The sequence below is a fragment of the Gorilla gorilla genome, chromosome 1, assembly GCF_029281585.2.
Source record: "Gorilla gorilla gorilla isolate KB3781 chromosome 1, NHGRI_mGorGor1-v2.1_pri, whole genome shotgun sequence".
NCBI classification, from domain to species: domain Eukaryota; kingdom Metazoa; phylum Chordata; class Mammalia; order Primates; family Hominidae; genus Gorilla; species Gorilla gorilla.
In genome coordinates this window covers 142034944-142058244 of record NC_073224.2, presented here as the reverse complement: position 1 = coordinate 142058244, position 23301 = coordinate 142034944, and the positions used below count along the sequence as shown (strand labels likewise).

General features: G+C 34.3%; 1 protein-coding gene across 2 annotated transcripts in view; it reads right to left on the bottom strand.

The window, feature by feature from the left end:
- The window catches only part of DPYD (dihydropyrimidine dehydrogenase), an 841965-nt gene that overhangs the window by 782114 nt on the left and 36550 nt on the right, over positions 1 to 23301 (bottom strand). For both annotated transcript variants that reach the window (XR_008674821.2, XM_031002041.3), the window contains exon 2: positions 22017 to 22127. Coding sequence is in view for 1 of the 2 variants with exons in the window: in XM_031002041.3 (XP_030857901.3) it covers positions 22017 to 22127 (111 nt within the window). In the remaining variant the exon portion in view is untranslated. The remainder of the gene's footprint in view (positions 1 to 22016; positions 22128 to 23301) is intronic.

Sequence of the window (23301 nt, the reverse complement as noted above, 5' to 3'; positions counted from 1 at the left end):
CTTCAATATCAATAATAAAAAAGACAATGTAACAACAAAAAAATGGACATAAGACATGGAGTTATGGCACACAAGAGAAACATGCAAAGCCCTAAGCATAAAACGATGTCCAAATTCATTAGATTCATCCCTTACTAGTAATTTGGGAAAAGTCAAATTATGAATGTATTGAGATATAATTTTACACCCCAACGTGAACCAAAATTTAGAGGTTGACAATACTAATTGTTGGAGACAATGCGGAAAGGGATTAAGATTATTTCTATAATGTTGCTGTGGAAGTATAAATAGCATAAACAATTTGACATTCTGCTACAATGTTCTACATTTGCAGCCTCTATGACCCCCTACACTCTAAAGACTCTTTTCCACATATGTACCAGGAGAAATGTATAAATGTAAATAAAACAAAGATGTCATAAAGTAAGAAACGCAAAACAATGAAAATATTCATGAATAGAAGTGTAGATACTAAAATCCTTACTATTATTTAATCACTGACTTAGAAAATTAGAACAATCTCAGTTTAAACATAGTTAATAAGGTCTTAAAGATAACCACTATTATTTCTTAAAGGGGAATTTTCCTCCTAAATCACTACAGAAGACAATAAAATATACCAGAGTATATGTACGATAAAACAGAAAACAGTAAAAAGATTTAAAAACAAACTCATAAAGGCATTTAACACTTGATAGAAAACAAATTTGTCATTTATTACTATGAGTTTAAATGGTTTCCAGTCATCAATAATAGACTACATTTTTCACCTGGAATTATATTTAAATTCAAACATACACTAAGGAGAAACAAGCCAGACACAAGCTGAGAAATCAAATTAAAGAGAAAAGCATAGAGAAAAAATATATTAAATAAGCAAAAACAAAAGCCACAATAATATACTACCCAAGTATGACAAAAGATACCTCTTTGGAGACCATCCAACCTAAATTCCCTGACCAGTCAACAACTCTTACTTCTCCCTACTTTATATTCACCAGTATCTAAAATTTTGTCTATTTGTTTATTTCTTTATTGTTCATCTTCCTTATCTAGACTGTGCACACTGTGTGATATGACTTGTTCAAACAGAGACCTGACAGTATTGTTTAAACAATATAACTCAAAAATTCAAATTAATTGGTATATGTCAAACATAATATCCCACAGTTAGGGGATATACTTCACTCTCAATAAACATTAGAACATTAAAAAATAATGACCTAATATTATATCAAATTAAAAACATTTTATAGTCAATTCAAAAAAGGCAATTATTCTGTACTTTCTCACTGCCATGTAAGTGAATGAGAAAATGATAACAAACATAGCAACAGGAAAAACATGCCCATTTGGACAAAATCATCACATCAATCTCGAATATCTACTAGGCAACACTGTAATACGAAAAATACTTTTCAAAAAATAAAATGAGAAAATGTTTATACCCAAGACCTATCCAAGCTGTAATCATTACTTTTTTAATCTTAGTGATATATTTTACTCAAGAAGTTATGACTGTTAAAGCAAGAAATGATAATAGTGAAATATAATAATAATGATATTAATCATTAGGATAAAATGTGATATGGTATGCATTGAGGGCATCCAGCAGAGGAACATGACCTAGGCCACAGATTCAGAGGTTACCCTCCCCTTTCTTTGATAAAGAAATGCCATATGATCATCAGAATATGAAAAAATTACACACACATAACAGCATTTATATCTATAAAGTAAAGGTCTGAAAAAGGGAAGGGAAACAGCAGTTACTATTTGGGAGATTATAAATTGGTAACGCCTTTCTAGAGAATAATTTGTCAGCATTCACTGTTTAAACCAACAATTCCACTTCTAGGAAGCTATATTAGAGAACCATGCAGATATATACATAAGAAGATATATACAGAGAGGTTTACGGTCACATGATTTGCAATGGTAAAGACTCGGAAGTAGTAAACGTCCTTATAAAAAGATGATTAAATATATAATTACATATGTATATTACAGAATATTATGCATTCATTAAAATTAATGGAATAGATCAATATGTACTGCCCACAAATCAGTTAAATTCTGCCTTGTATGTAACAACTAGCAGAAGACTTTTCTAGAAGTCTTTATATGATGAACAATTCATTATAACGCTAAGTTACAATGTGACATATAATTATTATAATACTGGAGAGCAACCAATTTTAAAAAACCCTGAAAACTAGAATAAAAATAAAATAATTAATGCATGTAACACAGTAATATAAATCTGTCCAGAGGCAACTTATCTCTAGAGTCTTAATAAAGCATGAAGGTGACACTGGACTAAAGCTAATTTATATAAAACCCTGGAATACAGACCAGCCTAATTTGGCAAGAGCACTCACTGATTCATGTGAAAGGGAGATTCCAGAGTCAATAAATATTTTTAAGCATACAATAAAATGCCAGGAACTTAGTAGGTAAAGGAACTTATATCCTTGGGAAAAAAGACAAGTAAACGAGCAATATTAATACAATGTAAGTAAGTTTTAAAACTGTATAATGTAATTATTTATAAGTGTCTGTTGTCTGTCTTTCCATGACTAGAATGAGAGTCCCATGAAGCAAAACTTTTGGTCTGTTTTGTTGTTTTCCAAATGTTAAGGCAGTGCTAGGCACTTAATAAGCCCTCAACAGAGATAGATTAATTGAAAGAAAAAAGGACAAAGAAAAGCAGAAGGGGGCAGAGTGGGCTATATTAGAGGGAGGCTCAGGGGGCTGGGGGGCCTGGGAAAGATTCATTTTCCAGAAGGTATGAAATCTTAGTTGAAGCCTGAAGGTCAAGATTGGATTCAGTAAACATATTTGAATGGTGATTGTTTTCAGGCCTGAGTCAAAGAGATGACTCTAGGCCACTAAGGAGTGGAATTGATTTGGAAGAAAGGAAGTTACATCTGAAAGAAGTCCAGTAGGCATCTCTCTCTTTTTTTCTCTCTCTCTCCCCCCCTCCCTCCCCACCTCTGTAGATAATAAATCTTGATAAGAGAAAGCTTAAGACAGATGTTAGATAAAAACTGAGGCCAAGGAAGAGATGGGCAGAAAGAATACTGAATAGTGAGGATGGTGACTCAAGAAGCTGTTCTAAGAAGAAAAATACTTCGAGAAGGAAGGTATCCACAGTGCCAAATTATACGAAGTTCTGGTAAGGAAACACCTGGAAATATGTTCACCAGATTTATTAATAGTAACAAAGAGGTCATTTGAAACCTTCATAACAGCAGTTTCACCGGAGCAGAGGAGGTGAAAGCCACATTATGGTGGCTTTAAGAGTAAGATATGAGAGCCTGGCGTTTCTAGAGAATGGATAGTGTTTTTGAAGCCTGATTCTAGGTGAGAGCAAGAGATTTATTTAGCTGGTTATATCTGTGAATGCTTCTAGTTGTAATAACATACTTTCACTTATTTTTTTTTTGAAGTAACAAACCTAGGCTATGTGTTTGTAGAGGAGGAAATATTGCTGCAGAAGGAGAGGGAAAAAATGTCTACTGCCTTGTATGTGTCTGCTTCTTCCATAAGCTTTGGGACATTCTCACCAGGGGGTTTGAGAATCAAACAGTATAAGACAACTTACACAACAAGTTGGTCAGGTAAAGACTTGTCTGCCTATTATTTGGATTTTATAGGAAATTTAAAATAAACAGCTCTAACAAGCAGAGTAAGCTTGTTGACTGAACCATATGAGATGCATTTAATTTTTCTCACCACAGGTGTTCTCAAGTTTCTATATACTCTGTGCTTGTGGTTGTTCTAAGATAATATTTCTGAAAATATGGAAATATCTCTGGGGATATTTGAAAATAATTTATTTCAAAGAATATGGAATGTTAAGACCTAAAATCCATGATTTATTCAATACTGGGTATTCATTCATTTATGTGATGGAAAAGTTACCATAGACTTTCCATCTACATTTTCTTATTGCATCTTGTTCTGTTCCTTCAAGCCATCCTCCTTCACCCTCTGATTAACCACACAGTTCCATTCTTCTCACAATATATAGGCAGTAAATTTTTTTCTAAAGATAACAGTAAATGTGTGTGTTTAACAGTATAAGAGGTAGATCTCAAATGAGCGTAAAGATCAATAACAATTATGTGCCAATTATACTATGAATATGTAATTGGCAGAACTGTATGGGCAGACCATGAAGACTTTGAGCAACAGCGATTCTGATTGAACCATGCCCTAAATGTCTCTGCCTAAAACCCCAGGTTTTAAAAAGAAGCCTAATATAAACAAGTACCTAAATGAATTGAAAATATCAACACTGGCATATATTTGAAATTAATATATACAATACAACTTCTATTTTTTCATTATTCATTGAACTATTGAGCTATAAGTGGTTATATACACATAGGTGAAACAAAGAAGACTAAGACACAATTCCCTACCCTCTAGTAACTCAAATTATCTTTGAATTAAGAAGAGTTTACTATATTGCGAGGTTTTCTCTAATTTGATAATAGAAGAGATGGAAATGCATGCAGTTACATGGCCACAGACAGATAACTTCCTTACTTAGCATTGGGATAAATCCTCAAAAACTAATTCCAAAAGTATATCTAAAATAAACCTTTATTTTCCATTCATTCTCCTAACCACCCTGCCATAGACTTTGAAGTGGAAGACTTTCGGTTCAGTTGAGAGATGCCACAGGACGGCTCGTGCAGAGCAATTACTCATGTGGTGGCTAAGCATGGCTTCCACAGGAGAGCTTCTTTACTGGTCTTCTGTTAATGAGTAGAGGTATGACAACAGATATTGATGGATGTGTTTAAAGAAGCAGATGAATTTGAAAAACCAAACTTTAAATGTGAACTTCAACTTTTATACTGTGTGACTGTATTTTTTATATCATTGATTAGATTTGAGATAGTAGCATAGTTTAGTCTCTGGAATCTTTGTTTCATTCATTTAAGTAGCCGCGAGGTGCCAGGTATTGTTGTAGACCCTGAAGTTACAGTTGTGAACAAAACTGACTAAGCTACTGCTCTCAGGAAACTTGAACCCTAGAGACGGAAAGAGGCATTAGGCAAAACAGTAAAGACAGAGATGATAATAAATTCTGTAGAGAAAATAAAATGTAGCCAGGAGTAATAAATAAAATGTGGTTAGGAGTAATAAGGAATGCTGGATGACGAATGTTACATATGATGTTGTGTGTTAGGAAAATTCACACTGATTAGCTAGCATATGATGAAAGTAAGGAAGTGCAGTATGTATATAAAACAAGCATAAAGAAAAGGTAGTGCAAATGCCTTGAGGCAGAAGGCCGCAGGAAGTGTTCATGAAAAATCAAGGAATCCAGAAGACAGTGACCAGGAGCCTGGGAAAACAAGCAGCAGGAGATGAGGATAGGGGCTTGTAGGCTACAATAGGACCAGGTTTTATTCTGAGTGACACAGGAAGACAATGGAAAACATAATCTATTTTAGGTTTCAAAATAACAATACAGTTGCATATTTTTTTAATGTCTGAGGACAAGGGGAGAGGCAGAGACACCAGATAGGAGAATATTAGAGTTCAATACTGTCATTAGACATGGATAACAGAGGGTCACTTTGGAGAATCTCCATATCTCAAACATAAACACAATAAATTTATTAAACAAGTGCCTGCTTCTGTCAGTCTGATATTGGTATTAAGAGCTCACGTAGTTCTAAACTCTGTCCTAACTCTGGACCTCAGTTCTCATAACCAACCGTTCAGTCTGCAGTGAACACTCCTCTACATCTTTTGTCTTATGTACTCAAAAAAGGAAGAACCATATGAATAATTGTGGGTTATGCCACTGTTGACACGAGAAAAAAACTGCTTTGAAATGAAGGAAAGATTTGAGTTGTAGAAGCCTTTAGGTAAATGAAAAAGCAAAATTAACTACTCAACAAAACACTAACAAACCAAACTCAACAGCACATTAAAAGGACCATTCACCATATTCAAGCATTATTTACCCCCAGGATGCAAGGATGGTTCAACATACACAAATCAATAAGTGTGATATACCACATTAATAGAATAAAGGACAAAAACCATAGGATCATCTCAATTGATGCAGAAAAAAACATTGGACAAAACTGAATATCCTTTCATTATAAAAATACTGTAAACATTAGGTGTAGAAAAAATGTATGTCAACACAATAAAAGCGATGTATCACAAGCTCACAACGAACATCATATTCAATGGTGAAGAGCTGAAAGCTTTTCCTCTAAGATCAGGAACGAGACAAGGATACCCACTTTTACCATTTCTATTTTACATAGTACTGAAAGCCTTAGCCAGAGCAATCAGGCAAGAGAAAGAAATAAAAGGCATCCAAAACATAAAGGAAAAGGTTAAATTGTGTGTTTGCAGGTGACATGGTCTTATGTATAGAAAACCCGAAAGCCAACGCCAAAAACAGTTCAAACTAATAAACAAATTCTGTAAATTTACAAAATACAAAATCAACATACTAAATTCAGTAACATATCTACACATTAACAATAAACCACCCAAAAAAAAAAAAGAAATCAAGAAAACAATCCCATTTACAAGTAGGTAAAAAATATATAATTAAGAACAAATGTTTCCAAGGAGTTAAACTATTTATATCACGAAAACCATAAATCTCTGAAGAAAACAATTGAAGAAGAGAAACAAAAAGTGTAAAAGTTGTCAGAATCTAAATGGAGTCAACGGCATTAAATACCTTGACAAATGGGGCCACAGTAGGCCATAAAGGAAGGGTTCTCACATACACTCTTGATAACATACTATCTTGATAACAAGAACTATCACAAAAGACTTCAAATGATATCTGTATTTATTACTAAAAGATAAAATATTATTTGAAGAAATCCAAGCTAAATGATTAATCATCTGAACCAGAAGTCATTACCAATATTTAGGTAAAACTAAAATATTAATAATAAAAAGTACTACTTAGTGAGCATTTACCATGTGCTAAACTTTGTATTGTACCCTTTTAAAATTCCTCAGTTCATTTAACTCTCAAAATAATGTAGTTAGATTACCATAATTATCAAGATTTCTATTTAACAGTGAAAGAAACTAGAGCTAGCTAGTTAAGGTGAAGAATCACACCCAAGATCAAGTTAGTAAATGTAGAGACAATTTCAGTTTGGGCATGTGTCTCTGAGTCAGAGCTGATTATATTATACCCTACTGCCTCACACAACTTAATCGTAATTTTAACATATTCCATAAAAATAAAAAACCTCTTTTGGGAGGCCGAGGCGGGCGGATCACGAGGTCAGGAGATCGAGACCATCCTGGCTAACACGGTGAAACCCCGTCTCTACTAAAAATACAAAAAATTAGCCGGGCGTGGTAGTGGGCGCCTGTAGTCCCAGCTACTCGGGAGGCTGAGGCAGGAGAATGGCGTGAACCCGGGAGGTGGAGCTTGCAGTGAGCCGAGATCGCGCCACTGCACTCCAGCCTGGGCGACAAAGCAAGACTCCGTCTCAAAAAAAAAAATAAAAAAATAAAAAAAATAAATAAAAAACCTCTATCTAGGTCATTAAAACTTCACATATACCACTGTGCTCCTTAGGATTTTTTGGTTGTCTATATCTCAAACATGATTTACATAGTTTAAGCCAATAAAAAGAGTGTATCCAAGAGTATCTCACAAAACACGAAGTTGCAAAACTCTCCCTACACAAAGCCATGAGAAACCTGTGCAGCTTCTTTTTCTATGACTGCCTCTATCTTCTCTCTCCTCAGCCTGGCCTTTTCTGATTTTCAGTACATGTTGCAAGTGGAAAATGGCCACCCTGCAGCACCAAGCTTTCATTTTCTTCCTGCTCAAACAGCCCAGAATGAAAAAGAATCTCTTGTCATAGATATCTAGGAGAGAACCTGATTTCCCCAGCCTCGGTCAGTTCTCTCCATCAGATTCAAGTGACCAGAATGAGGGCCAGAGTTAGGTGGTACAAAGAAAGCTTCAAGGGTCTATGCCAATAAACTTGTGGATTTGTGTGGCAGGTACCTTCAGAAGTATACATCACAGTCAAATTTATCCAGAATTTGTGATAAATATTCCTATCTTCTAGGAAAGAACCCTATAAATAAGAAATATAATAAACAAAGGAAACAATCCAAAGACGCTGTATGTGAGGGGGTCAGAATGTCACCCCAAAATATGCCACCTTGGCATAAGGACCATTTTGAGCTGAAAGCACTTAAGAAACAACAAACTGCAGAAAGAGCCCTTTGCTCTTTGCTCTCTCCCTATCTGCCTAAAAGCAGACATAAATTTCCTTTTGTGAAGGTGTTCCCCTCCCTTCTTCCATACCAGGAGGAGAACAATCCTTATCACTGGATACAGAAAGTTGGCACCAAGATGGATTTGCACAAACAAACCTTGCTAAAATAGCCCTTATCTTCCATTAGTATCCCTCATATATTTATCTTCCCACAATTTATCACCCCTAGAATCCCAAACCCCTTTTCCTTTGTGTTATCACTTCTGCACGATTTATCTCCCTTTATTAAAATGGTATGTAAGCCCCTGGGTTTAACTGCTTCTTTCTGTCTTCATTTCTTTCATGTGAAGGTCTTGTGCACATATAAATTAAAATATGAACATCAAATACAATGTGTATGCATGTTTTCCTGTCAATCTGTCTTCTGTCAGATTAATTCACATGCCCCAGCCACTGAACATAAGAGGTTAAAGGAAAAGGTTTTTCTTCCCCTACATACATTACACATAAATGTAGTATATACAGTTATTGATATTTGGAGCTCCATATTCAAATATTGATGTTGGAATTTTAACTACTTATTCAATTCGCAAATGCTGAATAGATATTAACATTTTTAGGATAAATCACATGAAATATTCTGGGGAATAGGTTAGTAAAATCTAAATAGATATTAGAAATTTGAAAGAAAAGAGAAAATAAAATATTCCATTCTGTCTCACTAACGACTACTGAATCAAAGCATGACCATGCAAATAGGGTATAACACATTTTTTTTTGTAATTAAAGCAACTTCAAGATAGGTAACATTAAAAATATCCTGGCTTAATGAAAACAAAAATATGAAATGCAGTTAGGATGTGTGGATCTTTATCGTGTTATATAAAAATACAAATATTTCAAAATTCATAAACTTCAATAACGGAGAGCTATGACAGCAGAGTTCCACATTTTTGTTCATATTCATTTTAAGTGCATGACTGCAGGAAGGTGTTTCTCATGCTATTTCTCTGTGGTCCCTGATATTCAAAGTAGTACATGCAATATTAATGATCTCACTTTTGTGAGTATACAGCATACACCACATTCCCACCTAAAGAAAAGCTCCTCAATTCCTAATCATTTCAATAGGCTCTAATGTAATATTTCCTACATTGGAAATCACAGCACTTTATTTAAGGAAATCAGTTTGGCCAAGTGAGCTCTATGGAGTGCAGCCTGCACAGACGTCAGTTCAAAGGATCAGATGTCAAAGTGCTCCCTCTAATGTCCTTTAATCATCACTCCGATTAGTGCATGAATAGGACTGTGATTAAAAACGCTGCTGCCATTGTCTACCTATTCAGGCGTCTAGCATTCTACGTGGGTTCCACCGATTAGTGTTTGAATAGGGGAACGATTAGAAAGACAGCTGCCATTGTATGCCCATACGGGAAAACAGCAAAACTCACATATTTATTTGCTATGAGCACCAAATAAATGTTTTGCAAAGGTAAAATATACCATTAGACTCTAAAGACAATTTTGCTGATTTCTTTTGTTCAGAGCACTGTATTTTCCCATATGCAAAGATGTTTCTTATTTGCAAATACAGTAATATGCTTCATTAATATCTTTTAAAATATACATATTTTGTTTTCATAGAAATAGTCTTAACACACATCTGCTTTATTATATACTACTTATTGACCTATAATACATCATACAATTCCAGTTTAATATTTATGATTATGCAAAGATTTTCTGTGTAAACAAATTCAATCTATTTGGTTCCAGATCTTTTGGATCCCTTCTCAATATTCTTGGACTAATACGTAGTGTATAAGAACAACTTCTTCTCCCAAGAGAAATTTCCTTGTCAGACACGGAGAATAAATATTTCACTCTTGGTCCATTCTAAGAGAGGGAACACATTTCAGGTTAGCAGTTAGTAGCCCTGCAGGAGCTCACACAAGAGAGCTTCGGCCAGAGTGGAATTCCCCACGACAATACAAACCTCTATCCTATGATAAAAATTCTCCAAGACCAAGGCATCATTTTGAGGCTTTTTGGAAAAGGGAGAAATACAGGCAAAAAAAAAAAAAAAATCACAGAAAAAGAATCCATCCATATGCACATATAAGACAGTGCTCAAAAAAATTTTTGTGGCTGTTTCTCTCTCTCTTCTTTCTGTTTCTGTAGAAATATGCTACTAGGAAATTTCTGGGCAATAGAGGAAATATTCTGTCTTCCATTACCATACTCAGTATCTTGCTGCTCAGTACTTCTCCATGGTTTTTCCATATACATTGTTCTCTATCCACTACCATGATGCGCTTCCATATGTAGTAACAGAAACCTCGGAGCATCCCCCTTATAAATGCTGATAATGATAAGCAATAATACTTACATAAGGTTATATATATGCCAACCACGATTTTAAGAATACTATGCACATTGACTCATTTACTCTATCAGGTAGATATTATTCTCTTCATTTAGAGATGAGGAAATGGAGACAGTAATGGAATTAGAAATTTACTCAAGGTCACACTCCAGCAAATGGCAAAACCAATAATTGGAGCTAAGCAGATTATCTCTAGAGCTTACTCTTTTAACCAAACTCTCTACTGACAACTGAGCTCTTTAGGTTCCACTGTCTTCCCTCATAAAAACCCAACCTCAAAGATAAGGAAGCTGTGAAGGGAAAATTTTCCTTCTTTTGCAAATAAAGCTAATTGAAACATACCTTACTTAGGGGAAAGTTTTTTCCAGTTCAGTTTAAACCCTCAGTAGATAACTATATTCCATTAACCATAAAGTTGTTTTAAAAAAGAGCACCCTGCTTAACCATTATTAAAATTTCAAACCAGTGAAGAACAAAATAAAAGTAACAAGGCTGATGGCTGACAATTACAAACGAGTTTAATTTGTGTGTCACATGGATGTGGAGAAAGTTGCAATCAGTCTGAAATAAATAATTAAAGCAAAGCATTTTTGTAACAGCCTCAGGAAATTAAGAGTTAACACTTTTCCTCTTTTTAGTCAATTATCATCTTATTACATATTTCTGCCTGGAGAATAAATCTCTGACAATACTGGTCCATGTGTGGAATGAAGCACTAGGAAAAAACATACTTTTAAAGAGGGATACTAACATATATCAAAACTCTAAATTACAGCATATCGCAAACAAAGAATGTGCCTTTTTAACATATAACATGCACTTCTCAATGAAATAACCAGACTATATAACTTTTCGAGAAAAAAATATTTATCATCATCATCATTGTCACTACGCTGTGGAGAGGTCCTCAGCATCATCTCTTGGTACTTTTCTTCATGCTCCAGTCTACGACTTCAGCCATGCAGTACTGACACTGTTTCAATCCCTTAACTTCAATCAGTATGCTCCCCCATCTTCGGACTTTCAGATACAAGTTTTCTACTCTCATGAAATTCCTCTTTTTCCTTCCTTCCTTCCCTCCTTCATCTTTATTTTCAGTTTAAATTCTGGTTCCTCAGGGAGGCCAACCTTGAATTCTGAGACCAGGCTACACAGTACTTCAGCTGTAACTCCCATGGAAGGCTGTACTGACAAAACTTGATCGTGAAATGAGGTTAACACCTGTGCAAATGCCCACTTAGCTGTCTGGGCAAAAACCGTTTTGTCCCTTTCCCATGACTTATCACAGTGGCTGGAACATGTTAGATCTTCCATTAATATTTAGTAATTAATAAATATGTACAATTTAGATTCAAATATTTATACTATATAAGTTTCAAAGTGAAATAATTTATATGTAGTGGTGTTATAGAAATACTGAAAAGTGTGACGCAATAAATTAATTCTTTAAGTGGGTTCATTACTCCAGAAGGTAACTTATTTCCAGCAATTGAATTAATGCCCAAAAATATTCAGGAGATAATACTCAGAGTTCATACTTCATATATATATATAAACAATGGAAACCAATCAATAGCTTCATATTTTACTTGCTGTCAGGGTATACTTTGTATTCTTACAGAAATCTAGGTGTATGTTAGTAGATAAAACTTATTATATAAAAATTCTTCAAAAGAATATCAAAATACATTTTTATATATGTGTAGATTGAGCAATTCACTTATCTTCACCAAGCTTCATATTTCCCATTAATAAAAAGAGGATTATAATCATAATAATTAACAAAACAACAGTAATAGTTCTCATCCACCAGAATATAAGTTTTGGAAGAGTAAAGTACACAGTTGTATTCTCAGCACCAAAAGCAGTGTTTAACACACACTAAGATTTCAGTAAATATTCAATTAATTGTTATTTATTGCACACTTACTACATGTGTGGCACTATTTCAGGAGCTGAAGATACAGTTGTGAACAAAATAGGTCTTCACAGACCTTACATTCTCATGGGGAGAAAATGACTAAACAACCAAACAAGTAAAATATGAAAAATAGTATGTTAGATGGCAATATGTTCTATGAAGAAAAATAAAGCAGGAAAGGGAGTATAAGGAGTAAATGCATGAAGTAATATTTGCTTCATAGTTGTTAATCAACTAATTTAGTTATTATAAACAGCCTGGTTCACTATCCACCATCCTCATTGTCTTCATCATCACCATTATCACTGTTATTATTTGAGATACTATTACAGAGTATGGCACTGTGTCACACAGCTAAATCCTTTGTTAGATGCACTCCCTAAATCATAGAACTTCAGAAAAAATAAGTGAAATGTATTTGCTTCTCAGCACAGAGATGGAAAGAATATATGAGAAACTGAATCATATAATCTAAATTAGGTATTTGTATCAGATACTCAAAAATGCTTTGTGTACATTAAACATATCATAAATTCATAAGGAAGGAGAACTACAAATATTTTACAGATCATGAACATTTATGCCACTTATGTTTACATAATTTACTTGCAGAACTAGGTGCATACAGGGTTTTTCTCAAATCAAGATACCATAAGCAAATTGATCTCTCTATACAAATGTCTACCAATTTTCAGTTAAATTAATTTGGGACAGGAAAATAATATATTTGAGAATCCTTAAAAATGATGTGATTCAGACACACAGAGGAATTGCTTTTTATTCTGGAAATACAAGACAAAATTATCCTAAACTAAGTTGAACTGCAATCTTGCAGTTACTAGGACTATTGTTCATATACCTATGTTTTTATTTTCAAACGGTTTCCTTTTCATGAATTTCCAGTGCCATGGAAAGCTATCACATCTACCAACAACATTAATAAAAATTGGAGAACATTTGCTTCAGTCAAAATATTTTCTGCCTTCTCTCTGTACATGCTTTATTTTATAGTGCCAAAGACAACAGAGATTTTTAAGATATGTTATTTTTACATACTAACAACAACAAAAAACTGCTAATTAAACTGATACAAACTTTCTTATCAGATTAACTATAAAATGAATCTTAATTCCAGAGATGTGAAACTGTGATAAAATATGCATCAGAGAATTGATCAAACATGGCAAATATGGCAAGTACCACAATGACATAACGATTCATTGTTCCACGCAGAAATGAAAATCAAATGGCATAAAAATATTAAATGAATGTATGTTATACATTAGAGTCTTCTTTTATTCTATGTTAGTTATAATACAGTGTTGTTGATAATAGCATTTTTAGTGTCAAGAATTGCCCTGAGTTTTCTTGCCTAGATGACAAAGTGATTATTTTTGCTACCAACATAGCAAAAGAAAAGCCGGGCAGGAATAGGCATGAATAATTCGGTTTTTGACATAGTCATAATCAGAAGCCAATACAATATCTAGGTGGAACTATCTTAAGAAGCATCTGGATACAGACGGGATCTTGGATGGAGATATTCATTTGGCTGTTAATAAACACATAGATGGGCATTAAAACTATGGAGTGAATGTAGCTATCAAGAGAGGCATAATTGAGATTTTCCACTGTTCCCATCTTGAAATCTACAACTAAACTCTAAACTTTCTACCCAAAATGTCTTTGCATAAGCAGCCAGTTATTATTTTAAAATAAATACTTGTTGTATGTCAGAATTCATACAATGAAAGACTCCACCTCAAGTTCAAAATTACAAGGTCTACAACATGTGTAAATGAGCTTTATACTCTGAAGGGATTTCTAGGTAGTCACATTTCACAGTATATTTTTCCCTCTCTAATTTTTTTCCCTCTGCTTAAATTTTAAGCTCGCATTTTCTTTAAAGTGTTGTTTTCTTTAATTTTCCTAAGACACACACGCAAAATTATTAAATTTACACATTAATAATATCTAACATTTGTTAGAAATAAGAAAGCTATTGCCCAGTAATGATCACTTAAAATATACTTACTTCAAAGTAAACTTTTATTTTTCTAATTCATTGCAATGTTCTCAACAAATGCCACAGGAAAATTGTTTTTAAAATGTATGTATGCCATTTATGTTTACATAATTTACTTGCAGAACTAGTTGAATACAGAGTTTTTCTCAAATCAAGATGTCATAGGCAAACTGACCTCTTTATTCAAATGTCTACCAATTTTGAGTTAAATTAATTTGGGGATAGGAAAATAATAATATATTTAGTAATATATTATTCACAGTAAAATCATACCATTATCAAGTGTTCCAAAACACTCAATAATGCGTCATGACTGGTAGTGCAATTCAGAAGTTAATGTAATGACCAGGAAATCCCACAGAGTGAGCCAGCAAGTACTTCTGACTCAACCTGGACATCCAAATCCATCTGAGTCGCTACTGCGGTTTTGCAGTTGCTACTGAAGTTTAAACACCTGTGGAGACACTACTGGGTCCTGAGGCTGGCTGGTACCTCCAGGACAGTGGAAGCCCTTTGGGCCAGTAACAGGGTGAAGTAAGTGAGGCACTGAGGCACTACATTTAAGTTGGCACTCAGTTTTAGGATCACGTAAGTAATGTCCCAGCTTCCCAACATGGGGTTCCTCTGGAATTGCCTGCCCTTGCCTACCTTTCTATAATCTTTCCCATCCCAAATAGGAACTTACTCTGCCATCTCTCCCCACTCCAACAGTCTTCATTTGAGAACTTGCTGGATAGAGGGCAGGAGATGATCATCATTCGTGATAAATTCAAATTCAAAATCAGTCTTTGTGGGGTGGTTGTAGTTTTGCTACCATCCCTTCCCATTCCACCTAGAAATGTACACCTATTAGGCAGAGAGGCCACTGGGGTTTCATTTCTTGAAGGAAATAATATAACTACAGAAAGCAGAGAAACAAAGGGTGTTTCTTTTGGGCTTAGAATTTTAGAAGTCATGTTTTCAGAAAAATTGAAAAGACTTCAGTGATTGACAGTGGATTTAGGAGGAAATGGGTGATAAGTTAAAAGTAACTTTTTTCCTCCACTCCCATCCTTCCCACCCAGTCTATATAAATATTTAATGGACAGAGAGACAAAATGAGGACCAAAAGCAAAGTGTAGGGCCCAGAGATATTGGCAGATCTTGGAGAAAGAGGATCAATGCCCAGCTCCTTAGGCTATTCTCAGAGGGCTGACAAATACCAGGTGTGGGTAAATGAAAGATGGAGAATCTGTGACTCGACAAACGAAGCCCTGGGAGAGTAGATTGAACCATGAACTTCTCTGAACCCCAGTGTTGAGTGGAACATCAGAATGACTGTCATGTTTTCAAGAATGGCTTCAAAGTAGTACAGAAGCAAGGGATAGAAAGGGTTCTAATGAATGAAAATGAAAGATGACTCCAAAGTCCCCATGATGGTGACCAGTGGGAAGATGGCATGAAAAATCAGCTGGGCTTACCTCACAGCCCACACTTGCCACCAACCCTCATAAAACTTAGGTATCAGCTCGCAGAAATAAGGGGTGAGGGGGACAAGCAGGGAAAAATGAATACTACAAGTGACACACAGGTTTCCACTCTCACAGATATTTACATTAGAATTAAGTTCAGTTACAAGAAAATAAAAGAGGTCACGTGACCTGCATGCGTGAGTTTCTAGTTGGATATCTGTATGCTCTACACAAACACTGCATTTTTCACATACTGAAAGAGGTATTTAGTTGCAAAGAATCTGTTTTTATTTTTTTATTTCAGAAACTCAACTACTGTCTATTTTTGGAAGAAAATAATTGTCAACAATCAAAAAAGCAAGCTCATGCTTGAGAAAGTATTTTCAAATATCATGTAACAAGAGGCAAGGGTAGAACAGGTATTGCTTTCTTACTGGGTATCTGGTGAAAAGTTTATTTACTTTGGAGCTTAAAAATAAAAATTCATATTGTGAATTTGATATGTCAATGGAGGGACATATATTCTCCATCAAATTTAGCAGATCCCAGTAGCTGGCTATCCATGAAAGCGTGAATGAGATTGACTGCTAGTTGTACTAACTAAGTGGATTTCATCTCTTAATAGCCATGTAAACTTGAGAAGGAAAAATGGTGCCAGCAGACAAGACAAACCTTAAGTATAATTTCCAAAAGTATAAAAATTAAACGTATTTGGAACATAAGAAATAATATATTATTAGAAAAATATATTAACCTATCCTTCCTCCATGGAAGTCCCCTACTATGCTCTTGTGGTTCTCATCTCACCTCTCATAGTGCTTATAGCTAAATTCTCATCTCTGCCTGCCTTTTCCGTGCTATGTTCAGTGCCATGCTGAGCCACATTGGAGCCTGAGGCAAAAGGAAAAAGGTGTGTGCCTATATATATTTATTATTATTATTGTTTTTCTAGATTACTGAGTCTTTGTTAGCCCCTGATATTTTGAACCTCAGGCCAGTGCCTCACTTGCCTCACTCTAATTTCTGCCCTAATCCCAAAGGTCTAACCTGCACCCTCTTCTCACTTTACACACTCTTCCTGGGTAACTCTCCCCCTAGGCTTTTAGTTATTTACATATATCCTGATGATTCAAAAATTCTTTATCTCCATCCCAGACCCTTTACTAATCTTCAACTTTTGCAGTGATCCACAGGCACAAGACCTCAAATAATCCAAAAGTGAGTTTAGTATTTACCCTCAACTTATGCTATAAACAAGTAAACATACACATAAAGTCAACTCCCAAATCATATGTGTTTTATCTCCTAAATCAATTCAAGCTCATCCTCCCTCCTAGTCTTCATCATCTGTCTTCCAACTTTCTAAACCCAGTCCCAGAGACCTTGCCTCCCATCTTTTCATTAAATCCATGGTCCACACTGAAAGCTAGACTGATTCACCTAAAGGCAAATATGATCAACTCACACTGATCATTAAAACTCCTTAACTGTTCTTCCTTCAAAAGAGTATTATTATTATTTATTGGTATTTCAGTCTTCTTCAAAACAATGTGAGAACTTCTTGGCAAGGCTTATGTCACATAAATTTCAATGTGGCAAGTGGCACAGACAATAAATGTGAAACAAACGAGTGACTGAGATTGTGAAGCTCATGCAAAAAAAATTATCAAAACCCATATATTATTTAGTTATTTTCATTGTCTACAAGGAAAATAAGTCAATGATTTTCTTTTATTTCCTTATTCAAAAAAATTCTACTAAAAGAGCTCTCTGGCAATTGCATAGGTTCAGTCTCTAGTTCCACTATTCAGTTGTGGAACTGTGAATAGGTTTCTTATGCTTCCATGTGCCTCAGTTCCCTCGCCTATGGATGGATGATAAAATATAATGTATACCTGACAGGGTGCTCCTGAAGCTTAAATAAATTACTTCACAAAAAGCATTGCAAATTCTTAATATACATTATAGCTTATTCTCATTGTATTTTTTTATGGTGAGCACCTTGTATGTGTCATGCATTTAGAACAAATTTGCTACAATTCTTAAAAACAAGTCTAATAATTGGCTAATTGGCTGTCTTTAGCTGCCTTTCCTTTTAATTTTCACCTAGCATAAGTTTTCTGATTTGTAATATTTTCTGGTCTTCAAAAATTGCTCAGGAAAAATGAGTGCAAAATATTTATGTAATTAGGATAGTTCAACATTTTCAAAAATGGCAAAAATAAACAGCAGTTACGGAACACCTGCTTAAAATATACTGGAAATAACTGCTTCGTGCTTCATTAACCAGTATAAACATGTTTGCCAGTTTAAATCCCCTACTGAAGTCAGAATTTCCAATTAGTACTAGAAGAGTATTAAACTACCAAGTGAAGATATTCCTGGGCAATAATTTCAGAACTGCCATTCTTAAGGCACTTTTACAGGTCAAACACATGCTTATTTTCTAAGAAGCCTATGATTTACTTATTAAACAAAATTTGTATCTATTTTAATAAATGATTTTAGACTACTTATTTTGCTAGATTTTATTCACCTCTGAGTAGCATTCAATATAGTGCCTGAAATAAGATGCTTCGAGCACCAAAGAAATAGAAAAAAGGAAGAAGAAGGCAGATAGTAAGAGAGGACTATATAATGCCTCAAGAAAAACTTCTATAATTGTTGAGTCCAATTATAACTCTGTTTTGGGTAAGTGAACATAAGAAACATATAGCCTATATATAGATAGATATCTATATATAGAGAGAGATATACATATATATATCAATATATAGATAGAGAGACAGTAATGCAGGCTAGAAATATAAAGGAATCTTCAATCTAAAGATAGTATTAAAAGTAAGGAGATAACGAGATAACCAATGTAGTGACTATTTTAAAAGAAAGAAAGAGAGTTTGAGCTCTGGGCACTGAAATATCTAGGGGTGAGAGGAGAAATAATCAACAAAGAAGTGAAGAAAAACAAGAAGGAGATGTCAGTGAGGTAAGAAGAAAACTTTTTCATATCTCATCAGTTACTGGTTACTGGCTAGCTAGTGGGGATAAAAGTTCCAGCATCCTACTTGGGTCTTTATGAATTGAAAAACAAACCATATGTTTTGGTGACACTTTCATTCAATTATTTATGCCAGCATGAAGAGGATAATAACAAATAGGTAAGGAGCAGCATTATTCAACCACACCGAGAATAACTTTCAACCCTAGCTTCATATTTCACTTTTGGGAATAAACCTCACTGCTCTGAGAAATTCATGAATGTCACAGAGAGTCTTCAAACTAACAGACATCAGTGCAATAAATCTGATCTTATAAATCGAGATTAGGATTTTAACATAGATCTAAAGCTTTCATTTTATTTTTCTACTAATACTCATTATAGAAGACCTGAAATATACAAAAGTGCCAAAAAAATATAATCAATATTAATATTTCTTTTTTTGTTCTTTTGTGCATATATATATAAAGGTATGGTTATGTGTAAGTGTACACAATCACTATTGAATACAGTGATGTTAAATCCTTTTTCCATGTAATGCAGATAGAATTTATCCAGATTATTATTTCAAAAACATCTTAATGACTGCACAATATACCACTGAATTAATTTACTCTAATTTGCTTAACCATGACCCACTGGTTGGAATTCAGTGGGATTTCCCCTACATTTGTCTCCATTGAGTAAATAATGCCTAAGATAATCCTCTTTGTGCTTAATTCTTTATCTATATTCCTAATTCTTTCCTTCAGATATGTTATTAGAAAATAAATTACTGGTGCAAGTGTTTGATAATTTAAAAGTATTGTTATGAACTGAACTATATCTCCCCAAAAATCTTATGTTGAAGTCCTAACCCCCACTATCTCAAAATGTAGCTATATTTGGAGAGAGAGTCTTTAAAGAGGTAATTAAGTTAAAATGAGGTTATTAGGGTATGTCCTAATCCAATACAGCCGATGTCCTTATTTGGACACAAGCACACCCAAAGTGAAAAACTCAGGGAGAAGACACCATCTACAAGCCAAGGAGAGAGGTCTTGGAAGAAATCACCTTGATCTGGGACTCCTAACCTCCAGAACTGTGAGAAAATAAGTCTCTGTTGTTTAAGCCACCTAGTCTGTGGTATCTTCTTATAGCATCCGTAGGTATAAATAGCATCCCTAGGTATAGCATCACAGGTCCAAATGAATATTGTCAAAGATATTGTCAAACTGCTTTTATAAATATTTGGGTCAATATATATTTGACAGAGAAAGTGGACCTCACTGTACCTTGGTTATTATTTTTAAAATGATAAAATAAACTCAATTTATAGGATCACATTATGAGATACAAATGCTAATTTCCATAAAATAACAACAACAACAATCAAAATAAAGAAAGTCTCCATTTCGAAATAAAGTCCTGACCATAAATACTTTGAAAACTTATAAATGCGAAACATTAGGGAAGTCACATAGTGTCTCTTGATCATAGTTCTCAGACCTTTAAAAATTAGAGATTTAGGCTCGATAGTCTTTAAGGGCTTTCTAAGTTTAAAAATTATATCACACTCTGGGGACTGTTGTGGGGTGGGGGGAGGGGGGAGGGATAGCATTAGGAGATATACCTAATGCTAAATGACGAGTTAACGGGTGCAGCACACCAGCACATGGCACATGTATACATATGTAACTAACCTGCACATTGTGCACATGTACCCTAAAACTTAAAGTATAATAATAATAAAAAAAGAAAAAAAACTGTAATAAAAAAAATTATATGATTCTTTTTTCAGTGTTATTCAATTGCTCTTATCATTAAACTGCGTCATGGCTTGTAAGTGGCCTATTCCTTGAACAATCTGAATCACACTGGTTTCCTTTTAGAGACCTCTACTAGAAGCATCATGATAGAAAACAAAGCTCCCAAAACTAGAACAAGAAAAACTGAATTCAAAATCCATGTCTGTAATTAAGTGACTATGGGATCTTTTCATGTAACATTGTTTCTCTGTTTCTTTTTCTTCTTTCATTCAAAAAAAATTGCCCAGTGGCTGGTGATAGAAAAACTAAAAATTAGATAAATACAAACACGCATGAGCACACACCCTCAATTTCCATCCTCAAAGAGTTCATAATATAAGAAGGAGGAAAGAAGTACATAAACTAAAATCATACATTCTATAAGAAAGTATATACACGGTTCCAACTGAGCTAATGTTAAACTAATACTACTGTCTCACTCATTAATTTGGGAATATTAATTTGGGGTAATTTGGGGAAATCAGATAAAAAGACATTTCTTTCAAAATTTAAAAATGTATATAACCTTAAGATGGAATTTCTAACATCGCCTTTAAGGTTGTACTTATATCCGACCTACGGTCTCAGTTTCAGCTCTATAATCACCTCCTATATACAGTTAAACAAAGTTCTAGCAATAATCTCAGAGAAATGCTGCTTTGCTCCCACACCTCGCCTGGAAATATTAGGTGTTCATAGAACATCTAATGTTCATATATTCTGTGAGGGTGTACTTTTAAAGTCCACAGATACCAGTGTATCTACAACTTTCTTCATTGAGACTATATCTTTAACATGAAAACTCTTCTGTATCATTGTGTCATTAGGCAAAACAATTTTAAGACAAATTTTAAAGATTTTGAAAAAAGAAATTTTGGCACCAAACTAAATTTACAGGTTGCATATCCCTTATCAAAAATGCTTGACACCAGATTTGTTTCAGATTTGGGTATTTTGAATTTTCAGATTTGGGTTACTCAACCTGTATATAATTTGTATTTCAGGAGATTTTTTAAAGCAGTGTAATTAAAAATACACTTTCAAACTTATTCAAATATTAAATATTTAAAATATTTTTAAAATCACAGCTGTACTTTAATACCTAATTGTATTTCTAAGTGTATGTAAAATCTTGTCTTACAATGTGTGGAGTGAGATAATTTTCAGCATGAAATAGTGTATCAGTGGTACTTACAAAGCAGTTCTTATCAGGATTTCTTTTCCAATGTTTCTTGTCTAATTTCTTGGCTGAAGTGGAACGCAGAGTTGCATGAGTTTGTGTTCGAGGATTTAAAGCCAGGATACTCTAAAGACAGCATAAACAATGTGTAAATATACGGAAATATGTTGGCATTTGTTTAAACTTATTTTTATTTTAGTTTTATTTATTTTGAGACACGGTCTCTCTCACTTTGTCACCCAGGCTGGAGTGCAACGTTACAATCTCAGTTCACTGCAACCTCTGCCTTCCAGGCTCAGGTGATCCTCCCACCTTAGTCTCCCGAGTAGCTCGGACTACAGGCGTACGCTACCACACCTGGCTAATTTTTATATTTTTAATAGAGACGAGGTTTCGCCATGTTGCCCAGGCTGGTCTTGAATTCCTGGTCTCAAGCGATCCACCTGGCTCAACCTCCCAAAGTGCTGGGGTTACAGGTGTGAGCCACCACGTCTGGTGGCATTTTTAGGAATCAAACTTTATCTAAGATTTCCTCTTACAGGCCTCTAAAGAAAGGGTTAGCCAGGAAAGAAAACTTAGGAATCACAAAAAAAAAAAAAAAAAAAGATTACATGTAAATCAGAAGAATGACCCCAAATTTGCAAGATTGTGTTTAATAAAATCAAGTGAGGAATCCTATATTTGGTTTTCCAAAAAAAAGTTCAGTATGGGAAAATCCTAATACAACAAAAATTTATATGGAAAAAGTGAGAAGATATACTTGTCTTAGAAAAAATCTAACAATGTTATCATTGATATAATGACATCATTATATCAATGTATATCATTATACATTGACAAAAAGCTAAAATATATGTTTAAAATGTTGCATGGCTCTCAAACAGCTTACATTAATAGACTAATATGGGGCAAAATATGAATCGAGTAATTGCTATTGTATTTTCTACTAATTAGCCAGAAGCAATTCTTGACCAGAAGAAAAACTTCACGAAAAACAAATAAATATAATCAATAATGAACAACATACTATTATTTCACCAGAGAGGAGGAAACATGGTAGTAGCAAATGCTTCTGTCTAACCAAATTAACATTTTTACCTACCATCTTTCAATAATGATTATGTGTTGAAAAGTTAGATGCAACAGCTGAAGAAAAGCCTGGAGAAAAGATCTGGGAGAGACACAGTGTATTTCAGCAGGTGAAGAACTTTCACATGGAAGAGAGATTTAATATGTTTTGTATTAACACAGAACCAAGGCTGTGGAAATTAATGGAGGAAGATTTGGATTCAGATATAAA